The sequence below is a fragment of the Xylocopa sonorina genome, unplaced genomic scaffold (assembly GCF_050948175.1).
Source record: "Xylocopa sonorina isolate GNS202 unplaced genomic scaffold, iyXylSono1_principal scaffold0059, whole genome shotgun sequence".
In the NCBI taxonomy this organism is placed as follows: domain Eukaryota; kingdom Metazoa; phylum Arthropoda; class Insecta; order Hymenoptera; family Apidae; genus Xylocopa; species Xylocopa sonorina.
This window is the reverse complement of record NW_027490130.1, coordinates 378,273-390,635: the sequence shown is the minus strand read 5'-3', so window position 1 is coordinate 390,635 and position 12,363 is coordinate 378,273. Positions and strand designations below refer to the sequence as shown.

At 34.1% G+C, this 12,363-nt stretch overlaps 2 protein-coding genes across 2 annotated transcripts; one reads left to right on the top strand and one right to left on the bottom strand.

Annotated features, from left to right (window-relative positions):
* The first annotated feature begins 357 nt into the window (after positions 1-357).
* LOC143432205 (E3 ubiquitin-protein ligase RING1-like) lies at positions 358-3,637 on the top strand. The gene is made up of 4 exons (XM_076908968.1): positions 358-633; positions 1,197-1,575; positions 2,590-2,892; positions 2,971-3,637. Exons 1-4 carry the CDS (start codon positions 391-393, stop codon positions 3,186-3,188), a joined length of 1,143 nt encoding a protein of 380 aa, XP_076765083.1. The 5' UTR covers positions 358-390; the 3' UTR covers positions 3,189-3,637.
* A 1,387-nt stretch (positions 3,638-5,024) lies between these two features.
* On the bottom strand, positions 5,025-8,392 carry LOC143432222 (uncharacterized). Its single transcript, XM_076908993.1, has 6 exons — positions 8,179-8,392; positions 6,554-6,832; positions 5,649-5,825; positions 5,225-5,431; positions 5,152-5,186; positions 5,025-5,095 (listed from the first exon to the last, which is right to left on the bottom strand). The coding sequence occupies exons 1-6, from the start codon at positions 8,292-8,294 to the stop codon at positions 5,025-5,027; spliced, it is 885 nt and encodes a 294-aa protein (XP_076765108.1). The 5' UTR covers positions 8,295-8,392.
* Positions 8,393-12,363: the final 3,971 nt, after the last annotated feature.

Here is a 12,363-nt window from a genome sequence, read left to right as displayed (position 1 = left end):
ATGAAAATGAAAGTACCTAAGTTTAAAGAAGAAACCGCTGTTTATAGTTTAGATTCCTGCGAATCTCAGTTTTACCACGATGAAAAATGGAACTATGGAATATAGGAGAATTAACGCGAAACTCCAACTTTCTTCGGGAATTCATATTTTTGGGCTTGCGTAAATAAAATATGTATTATTCTGATACTGTGACATTGGCATAAATGCAGTTGACTAATGGGAAACGATGTCACTAGATAAAACTATTTGTTATTGGATAGCTGTGGGTTACTATTTGTGCTTGCATTAGCGTTATATACGCTATATACTAGACGTGTGCATGTGGCCGCGGTTAGAGTGTGTTACGTGTGTACGTACAGATTTTTCAGCCGACAGCTGTGCTGTATCAAGATGGCTTCCGCGGAACAGGTCGGCTTGAATAAAACTTGGGAATTATCGCTTTACGAGCTTCATCGTACACCACAAGATGCCATCACTGATAGTACTGAAATTGCGGTTAGTCCACGAAGTTTGCACAATGAACTTATGTGTCCAATTTGTTTGGATATGCTTAAAAAAACTATGACCACCAAGGAGTGCTTGCATCGTTTCTGTTCGGATTGTATTATTACGGCACTTAGAAGCGGCAACAAGGTATGTCGAGTCTTTAGAAGTAGTTCTGATACAGTTTGACAGTGTCTACTATTTTCTATTGTTCAAAATGGGTTTAGAAGATTCTCCTTCTACCGGAATTGAGCGCCAATACTTTGTCAATATTCAGTCACTGTTTCTTTTTTCACATTGCCACGCAAATATTACTCTATATTTTTCTTATATGCAGATTAGTGTAAGAACTATTAATGATATAATAATTTTAGCATACTTTTCAAAACGAATTCTAAATTCTGTTCTATGATTCATTGTTACATTTATAAAATTTTGTCATTATTTTGGTCAAGGTATTCGCATGTTTATTAATGGAATATATCAATTTATTTCTTCTAGAGTAGTTTGTAATTTTCATTCTGCAAAAGTAATCAATTATTTTGAAATATATAATTGAGATTGCTATTAGTTATTATATTTATTTATTTGTTAGTACATTGTTAATTGTTGTTATTGACATACTTATTGTAACATATTGTTAAAAGTCAATTTAAATTTTAACCATTCTTAGTTGGAGCATTTAATGATGTTAAATTCTCTCTTATTTATAGGAATGTCCAACGTGTAGGAAAAAGCTTGTGTCCAAAAGATCTCTTAGACCAGATCCCAACTTTGATTTATTGATTTCTAAGATATACCCTAGTCGGGATGAGTATGAAAAACATCAGGAAAGAGTGTTGGCAGAATTAAACAAGTCACATTCACAAGCTGCATTGGTAAATTCCATTACAGAAGGGATTAAATTACAAAGTCAAAATCGTCCTCAAAGATCTAGGAAATGTGCGAATGAATCAGAAAATGCCAACAATGCAACGTCCTATAATAACTCTCAAAATGCCAGTGCACCAGCTACACCAAACCCAATGAATGCTGCGAATCAAAGTGACTCCTCTCAGAGTACAACTGGACCTTTAAACAACAGTAGCGGTGGTAATTAAGCAAATTCTATCGATAATTGTATTGGAAGAAGGATTTTGTGTTTCACTTGTTTGCAATAACAACTCTATGATTTATAAAAATTGTCACTTGTATACTTGCATGTATTGTTTTTGAGCATACAGAGCAGAACATGGTGTCCCAATCAAATTTCCTGACTGAAATTTTAAGCACAACACTTAGCACTTCTGATATCAACAGCACACTCACTGTATATTTTATTAATTTAGTTGAAACTGTGATTAAAATGTGTTTATATATGCTTTGTTAACTAAAATTTATGGACAACTTTCTCAGAAAAAAATTAATGGGAACATACAAAATATAATTATGAATATCACATATAATATATTAAATGAAGTAACAAAGAACAGAAATATAGTAATTGAAAAATTGCATTAAGAAATGTTTGTATAAAAATGGTTCGATACAGAGGGAAGTATTGGATGGTTAAAACAATTTTTCTGTGGGAAGCAGTGTGAAGAATTCCAAGGTCAAGTTATCTCTTTAATGAAACATATTATTTACTCTCATATCAATAATATCCAATATTTAAAATACACGAAATGTAATACAAATTTCTAAACTTTCAGGTTGGTGTAGACACTTAATTAGTGTCTACTTAGAATACTCTCTAGAAGACACACTCTCTTTCTCTCTGAATTCGTAGAATCTTCATTTACCAGATTATAATGATTATACCAATAATTTGTTTAATTTGACTGTTTGCAACAAAAGCTTTTATCCACACCTGCAATGAAATTCAATCTTGATTTTAAAATTTCTCACTACTTCATTTGAAAAGAAAAAAATATTTCATTCATTTTTAATATTTTTTTGTATCTTAATTTATATTTGACATCTTTAATTTTTTATGAGATATTCCACTACATCCAGTTATAGCACATACTGTACACTTTCTTACATTTTTGGTGTTTCTCCTAGGGCTGTTAAGTAAATTCTTAATTCAGCAGATGAAGTTGATGTGAATAAAATCATTACTTTTAGGTACTACATCCAGAAATTCAACCACACCATCGCCAAACCCAGCTAATCAAATTCCTAAACCACCAAAACGACAAAAAAGTTTACAAAATTCAGAGAATGATTCGTCTAGCGCGGAAGCTGAGACTGGCGGTGGTGATTCCATGGTAGACACGGAAGGTGAAGGTCCTAGTGAACCTTTAATGTTAAATGAGATCGAACTTGTTTTTAAACCACATCCTACGGAGATGTCTGGCGATAATTCACTAATAAAAGCTCTGAAGGAAAATAGTATTCGGTATATCAAGACAACAGCAAATGCTACAGGTAAATATATGAAAAATCCTGATGGAACAAGTTTAAGTTCCAGAGGCAATTGAAAGTAACCTATATTAATTTTTGTAGTGGATCATTTGAGCAAATACTTGGCTATGCGATTAACATTAGATTTAGATACAGAATTATCGGAATCGGATAGACTACTCAATTTCTGCATCTATATAGCACCATCTCCTGGACAACTAGTGGTTTTAAGCGGATCACAGACATTGAGACAAGTCAATGATAAATTCTGGCGCGTCAATCGACCCTTGGAGATGTATTACTCGTGGAAGAAGACCTAGGGAAGGCCTCAAAAATATCACTCTGATGGGAGCTAGTCACATTAAGCTCGAAAAAAAGAAAAAAAAAGAAAAAAAAGAACAAAAAAAGCTGCGTGAAGTACAGATATAAAAGAGACGCGTGTTGTCATATACGAAACATGGGATATATTTTACTATACTTCAAATAGCCTTGCATTATGTTCAATGGTTGAAAGTGGTACGAGAAGAGTAAGTTTCTCGTAATCGTCTGTGGTGCAATTTTTCTCTTTATGGGACTGATTATTGATGTGTTTCTTCAGAAAAAAAACTAATAATAGGTGATCTGAATACGTTTGTTACTGAAATACAGCGATTTATTCTAACTACGAACTGCCATTTATCACATTGTATTGCATTAGAATTAACTTAATGGATTTTTGTGTTCCGAATCGTTTTCGCATGAACCACACAACATATAATATCGGGTTTTCTTTTTTGACAAATATGAGTTACTTCAGGTGAGCTACTTCCAGTTATATAATACTTCAGCAAACCAATTACTTCGGTGGTTAAATAACTTAGTTCGCATTAGTTTCTGATTCGCTGCACACCATTCTGTATAATTTCTCGAAGAAATAAACCAATGTATATACAATGTACTTTTTTGTTAAAAAGATATATTATTCGCCGTTGAAAAATATTACTTCTCTTTTTTGGAGTGTTATGAAACTTGTTATTTTGTTCTTTTGCGATTAATCAGCTTCAATTTCCTATCCCTTTTAAAGCTTTCTCTGTTAGGAAAATTGAATTTCTGATTTCGTTCGAGATACATCAATAACTTATTTGGCTTAGTCGGCGGAATAATCGATAACCCTAACTTGTGCTCTCGAGGACCCTAACTTGTGCTCTCTTATATTTTCACTGAACTGAAAACAATTGTGAACTCTCCGATTCAAAGAAAGTTACCCTACTTTAGTAAATAGGAAACCACATTGCAATCCTCTAACTTTAAATACAATTTCTCGATGTTCGGTACCCTAAGATTTTTCTTTGTTCTCTTATTTTAACTTCTCCAATTTAATGACTTAATTGGTACAATAAGCGATTTAACTGATATTTTATCTTTAAAATTGAATAATTTGATAGCAAATCAGTTGATGGCGTACGATCTAGAATTAAAAAATCGGATATTCGTGAAAACTTTTTATGTGTGTATATATATATACAGGTTAATCCTTTAGTGGTGGTACAACCGAAAGGGGGGTACTTCTACATTAAAAAATAAGTCAAAAATATAGAATAACAATTTTTCATTTGAGGGTTTGTTTCCGAGAAAATGGACTTTGAATTTTCGCCAGGTACAGGTGCACTTGATCATGCCCCGATATAGCGGATCTAATTGTACATTATTGCCTCGATTGAAGTTATGTTGATAAATACTTCCAATATCACGAAAATGTTTTCCAAGCTGTGAGAGATTTTTTAAACCAACATTACCGAAGTTGGATTGGTCGTGGTGGAACAATAGCTTGGCCACCACGCTCTCCTGAGCTTGACTCCGCTTGACTTTTATTTATGAAATCATGTTAAATGTGTGTTGTGTATTCTGAAAAAATCATAAGTTCAGTATTCTGAAGAAATCACAAGTTGCGAGCAATCGAAAGAAAAGATTATTGTAGTCTCTTATACATTAAAACAACCGAATACCTTAGAAAGCGGTCATAGAAATTTGATTAGAAGAGCAGAATTATGTTTTCAGCAGGATGGGCAACATTTTCAGCAATTTCTGTAAGAGTAAAATTTGTTTCAAACATTCTATTACATTACCTGTTCGTAATTTACGTTTTCCATGAAGACAGTGATTTACAGTGAGATCCATTACAACGAGACGTGATCAAGTGCACCCGTACCCGGCGAAAATTCAAAGTCGATTTTCTCGAAAACAAAGCCTCAAGTGAAAAATTCTTATTCTATATTTTCGACTCATTTTTTCATGTAAAATCACCTCCCTTTCGATTGTACCACCAGTTGCGGATCACCCTGTATATATGTATACAAGTCAGCGTTGCAAGAATTACGGTTTATTTGTCTTTTGCTTCAGTGACAATGTTGGCTTCGTTAATAGATTTCCGGGTTCGACATTTCTTGGAGACATTTCTTTGTCTTCGCTCCATTCTTTTAGGGAGTTCTTTTCCGAAGGCATCTCGTCGAAAATATCTTTCGCCCTCCTCTCGGAGCCATCGAATTTCTCTTGTAAAAGTTTGTAAACCTCACTCGAGATGAGCCTAAAAATTAATCAGTCCATTAAAATATCAGGCAACTCAATCCATTTGGGATTCCATTTTAATTCCATTATTCGTTGCCAATCCACATTCTTTCTTAATAGATCTAAATCGATCTAAATAATTAGGACGTTTCAAAGTTTATCCTATTTTGTAGCAACGCAAACGATCTTATCTACGGAATAGATCGAATGACATAACAAAGTGAAGGCATACTAACGGCATCTTATAAGGTTCCTTATACCATAGTGGGAATCCCGTAGGATTGTGTCTACCGTCGGGAATTGAATTCTTGGTTGGTAGTGAATGCAGTTTGAAATGAGCTGGTTCCACTATCTCTTCCAGTAAATCTGACACTTGTCGTGCGTAATTCTCTGTACCAACTGTTCGTTCCAGTCTAGAAATTAATCGGGAAATGATTTTCTTACGTCTTAATCAGTATTCTTTATTATTATTTATTTGCATCATTACCGAAACTTTGAAGACATTTGTAGGAAATTTTTAATGAATCTTTGATTGTAATTTTGAAAAACCTCGGTCGTATTTGGATATTTAATAGTTTCGGAGAAATTAATAAAATGTGTTTTTGACATAATAGAGGAACGATGCGTATACAAATGTTACTAAAAATATATTAAATGCTGCTTATTGAAATATTACTAATGTACAACAGCCTTCGTCATCGTGGTCTGTTGAGAATGCCGAGTAGCGCTCGCTGCTAACGACCTAATAACGATATTGGTCTCAGTATCTATGGGATTTCCTTTCGAAATAAAAATACAACAGCATCAATATGCCTATTAGTACTAAACTGGTCATTACTGGAAAAGGTAATGTTTATATACACATGTGGGTAATGTTTTATGTAGTGCATGCAAGGTATTTTTTATCAATATCTCAGAAACTATTAGTATTCGAAGAAAACATGTAGACTTGCTTGTTACTTCGTCGCTTGAGAAATATATAATTAATATTATCACCATATAAATTAAGTGGATAGTATGGTATAATAATTACACACACACATACGCACGCACGCCCCTTCTCTTTCATTTTAAACGTGCAAAAATGAGATTCTGCATAAAAGTGAGAAACCAAAGAATAAGTGTACATTGATTTTATTACTTTTGAACCATTTGTCTAGTAAATTCAAATCTCGGCGTTAATTTGCGAAATGGAGCAGTGGATTCCAAGGAACTTCTCACTCTACCCGCTTGTGCTTTATTTACAGTCTCCTGGATCCCATAGAAATTTCCAAAGTGCACAGCTGTATCTTGGGGAAGTTCCGAAATTAATCTGGTGTTTTTTGGAACTTTGTTCTTCGTAGAGGGGCTTTGTCCATTTGTGGCTGGAATGCTCAAAGAGCTTTTCGAGGGATGGGATTTTTGTTTCTTCTCAACGAACCTTGGATCGATAGTAGTAATTACATGTAGTAATTACATGTTTTTGACAAGCTTATTTATTTCTTATTATATCTATTAAATGACGTTTAGATTATTTAAATCGTTTGCATGTTGCATTTAATCCATTTGTTATTTACTTGCTCGTAATTATTATATGTGAGCTGATATCTCAATAAATAATCAATAACCCCCTCATATCATAGAATTTGAATCAATTTAATACTAACACTAAATAATTACTAGAAAAAAAGTTTCATTTGAATCAGCTATTTGCCAAAAAAGTACATATATTCATATTGAAGAATGGAGAGGAACATCATTTTAAATTTTAAATGAAAAAGAAGCATAATTAATTGTTATTCAAACAAATTTCAATAAACTATTTAAAATAATTTTATGAAGTACCATTCACTTGTAATATTTTTGAGAACGCTACAGTTTCGAAATATCTCTGATATTATTGTCTACTTTAACTATATTGGAAATTGATTGGGAATTAATTTATAAAACGTCGATTTAGAAACGCACTGAGCAGATGTAACGATTCGCAGTATTTCCCACAGCACTGTCTGTCTATTTTCTAGATGGGTATCTCGAAGGCAATATGATTTTTCGTTCAACATTACCATTGCTAACGTGGTATTCATGCAGTAAACTTGCAATTAAGCAAATACTAAGAATAGGCGCAATGAACAATACAAACATTTAAATGCCCCGTTACATACTGTTTTGTTATCTATGATTTTCACTGTGTGTAACTGTTACGAAATAATTATTTCCTTTACATTATCGGAAAACAGGCTAGGTATGCTGCCTGTGAATGCATCGATTAATTTACATCGCGGGCAGGTAATTTTCGAGTAATTACGATGAATGTGCATATGAGAAATTGTAGGGAATTCGATAGAGTACGTATAAAAGTTTATTTTCATTTATTTCAGAAACATTAACCTCCTGGTTTCGATGATGTAAGATTTTTGAAAAATTACGGAATAACTGAGAGCATAAGAATGCTAACGAACACTTTTCGAGTGTTCCGTCCAATGTGATCCGCGTCAGAAGATAATAATGCCTGCACGCAATGCAGGTAAGAGTCAGAAATCTTTAAAAAAAAAGAAAAGGACAGTTTTCAGAATGCAACCATTCGTTTTGAACCTGATTATTTTCTGTCAACGCGTTGCTAGTTCTATACATAACCTGCTGCGAATACAGTGATATTGGAATGAAAATTAGAGAAATTCACTGCTCACTCGGAGGAATTAATTCTACTAATTCACATACGTCATTCGGGATTATTTCAATTTGTTTGCTGTATCTGTCGATTTATGTGTTAAACCTTAAACTTACTTCTGAAATTTGCAAATCAAGGATGGTGATACGTATAGATTAGCCGGCGTGGCACATCTCTGTTGAGGATGTTCGCAAATTTTTGTCGCTGATTTTCCTTTGGATTTACGAAACATTGTTGTTAACCGGAGTCGGTAAGACAGACGAATTTATTCTATTAATCGAAGATCTCTCTCACCAAAGTCACTAGGAATTTTCCATTTTGTCTTGATATTTTCTTGTTTATATATACATCATCGAGTTGTTCCCAGGAAGGGAATCAGATTAGTAACTGGTACACATTGTGACTAATTTAACGTACCCAAGTATACATACATACCTACACACGCTGTATCTATCGCTGTAAATGCCGGTCTGGTATTTTGCTAGTCGAATCTCAATGTAGACAACATTTTATTAGTTTTAAGTTCTAATAATATGATTTCGAACAGATTGTAATCGCAAATAAAGAAACGTTCTTTTCTAATGCTGACTTCAAAACACTTATTACATTCGTTGTTCGCTTTTTTTTTAACGTGTATCATAAACGAATTATATGAAGAAAAATGTTAGTAAATGATCAATGTGGTTGCTGACACGTGCCACGCACAAATTCGTCGAGATAAAAAGAGACAAGGATCGTGAAAGATGTTATCTTTCGTTTATGACGTATTAACAAAACGCTAGAGTGTCGTATAGATAGTCAGTCGATCGATCTGGTAGAAATGACAACGTGGAGACGAGTGAACTGTAGGGATTAAAAACGGGAGAACGGAAGAACAGAGAGCTTATTTATGAACGAAAAGAGTGAAGGCTGATTCGAGTTCATCCAGTGGGCGCCAGAAAAGGGAGCAAAACTGCATGGTCCGCGCACGATACATATCTTATGCGCGGGCAGCAGCCGTGGGGACAAAAGGAAAGAGCCTGCTGGTCCCGCGACGCGTACAACATTATTTATTGTCCAGCGCATGTAGAGACGCTAAATATTTCAAAGGCAGTAGAGCTCTTACACGAGCCACTCTTCTTATGCAATATATTTTTTATTTTATTGCTATTGCTCTCCCTCTCCTTCCTACGCGGTTCTAAGATTTCAGGAAAAGAAATGCACTTTCCATCGTGCCGCGATTGTAAGTTTCCTGACCAAAGAAAGGTTTCTTCCTGCGTTGAAAGAGTATCCTATATTTTAAATATGAATAATTTACTAAAATGAACCATTAAAAATAATTTCCTGCTAAACTGAAAGAAGATTTTGTAACAATAAATCATGTAATTTGCATGATATTAATATATTTAGAACTTTCAAATAAAAATTTATTTACACAATGTAGTTTATTTATTGTTAAAATGTTTGCATACTTTGTGCATTGCAAAGGGTGTATGAAAAAGACGAAGAAAAAAATTGTGAGGTACGAATGATTTTATTGCGACTGCGTATACATGGATGTAACAACATTCCAAACTATGTGCATAAGAAGAGTATATGTGTGTGAATGTATGTGACAAGGAATGGAAAGACAAGGAAATGAATGGAAATCCGCACAAAAGAATTGAGAACGTATGCGGAGCGCGATAGCAGTTCGAAAAGCAACGTAAAAAAATAATTTATTAATACCCACTCAATTGTAATTACGCTTGTTTTCGACAAAACCTTACAATACCACAGAATATGTAATATTCGTGCATCCCAACCATCCACCTTACACTATTATATGCTACAATATACGTATTGTATAGTAAAAAGGTGTCTTCAACTTTCAACGTGGAAGTAAAGAATCTAAGACTATACCAAGGGGCTCAGAACATATAGGTTTCCTAAATTGTGGTAAGTGTTTGTCTTTCTCAGCTATCGTCTAAAAGTTTTTAAGTATTGGATGCCAACTCATTATCTCATGAGCCATAGTCATAACTACTATCTTTTGTAAATACGGATCCATCCTAAACAGTGATGTACCCTTACTATTACTCATCCCTTGCATCACCTCTAACCTATGTCTCATCCTTGACCCTTGGCTACCCCCTCCAACTTATAAAACTATCCCTTCCCAAGCACGTTACAAATCCCTTAAATACCAGACCTGCAAAACAAAATCATCTTTTCATATTCAGAATTCCGAGTTCTGGCTAAACCGTGTATCTTATGAATAAACCTTTCTTTGGAATTATAAAGTGTTGCACTCGATTCCTTCGACGCTGTCTAACCCGCAATCTAACACAAGTGTTGAACTTCTGTTGCACCTCGTAGCGCCGTTTTTATATCTTATACCTTTGAATATGTTACATAAGATGTACGGTGTGTGCCGTGGAAAAATTGGATTTACACATAAAGGACGTATTTGCACAAAGGCTATCGTAGTAGGGTGCGCACCTACATAGACTGCCGTTCCCACTTCCTGCTGTTGCTCAGTTTTAATTACTGTGCGCTACCCGTACTTGCAGCTGTTTTTATACAGCGATAAGATAGTTCGGATAAGCGGTTAAACAATCGATACGTTTCTTCTTTTTGCTTTAGACGAGGCACTCGAAAAATCAAACGGGAGAGGTCGGTAAAGTGGATTCTTGCGTTTTACCAATTGTTATTTTAACGTGGAATTTATCGATATACGATTATAGTGTCAATATACTGTTAAGATGTATTGTGTGGTGTCGTCGGCTGAATTTACATGTAAAAATTTATTAGTTAATAATATTAATTAGCTTAAGTCGGAGGCGTTGGTATCTTTTTGTTATATCAGTTTTGGTTTCACGATTCGAATCGAATCATTGGTTTAGCCACTGAGGTATATTGAGCGCATTCCGATTTCTGGCATGCCATCGAGTCGATGTTTTAGAGAACGTTCTGTTTAGTGGAATTCGCTACACTGGAGTGAACTTATCGTTTACCAATTTTGAAACATAATAATTTCAGTTTTGCGTGCGCCATCCGTTGCGTAGGATTTTGGTCGATGGTGACTCTTTTGAAAACTGTGTAAGTACTTGTTTCCTTTGGTGTCCCTTGACTCTCTTAAAGTGTACTCGTGGCTGTTTGCTTTTCGATACGCATATAGATAGTATCCTGACTGGTCAAGTGACTGAATTATCTCTCGATCTGCTAATTTCCGTGAATAAGCCTCATTATACATTGTATATCATAGAGGTATACGATACACGACTAGTTCAGTCGAGAAGGGTTGATATGTGTCCTCTTTCGTTATCACCGTTCCTGTATCAGATAATAGCAACATCTATGGAGATTATCTTATTTTTTACCATTTTAGTACAAGTTAGTTACATTATGCCTGGATTATTATTATTTGTTGTGCTCTAATTGTTTATGATATTTTTTAATGATACGAAATTAAAGAGTCGAAATACGGAAAGATATAAAAATGCTTGCTATGTTATTTATCATAGCAATTATATGTAATTTTATGATTTAATATTTTGTTTGATTATTTGTTTAATTTTATTATTTAGAAAATATAAATTTGTGTCTGAAATTATTATTACATTATTAATTTTGTAATTATTCTGTATCGTTAATTATAGAGCAACCAATAACATCTAGACTCTAAGAATTTTAACAAGCTTAGCATCATTGGTGATAGGAAATGAATGTCCATGAAAATATTTTGGATCAACAAACACTATTACAGACACCGTGTAAATGCCAACGTGTCAGCATAAAATTGTTACCGTGGTGGTCTTTGATAAAAGGATCGCGAAGTTATTTTTAAAAGGAAACGGTAAAAATGTTTAGGTAAATTTTAACGTGCACTATGGAAATTGAAAAATTCATATGCTTTAATCGACTACCTTTGCAGCGATAAATATATTTATTAAAAATGGTATAGACATTAGTCAATTCTGCGTTTTATGTAAATTTCCTATTGCGCAAATGTAATACAACGTCCATGTAGTCTGATATAAACAGGCAATGTAGGAAACGCTCAATTATCATTTTATACATTACAAATGATATCACATACCATCGTACCAGATGTAACGGATCAATATTCGGATCTTCGTAGCTCTGAGAATATGTTGCAGCAAACTTTTATAAAATTCTACTACTAAGATATATCTGTAAGCATATCGGCGAAATTGTTTCAATGTCACAGTTGGAAAATTTGATCATACATAATGTATACACGTACGAGAGATGGAATCCACGTGAGGTAGGGGGGTGAGTCTAAAAAAGTCGTCGGAGACCTGTATTTACCAATATTA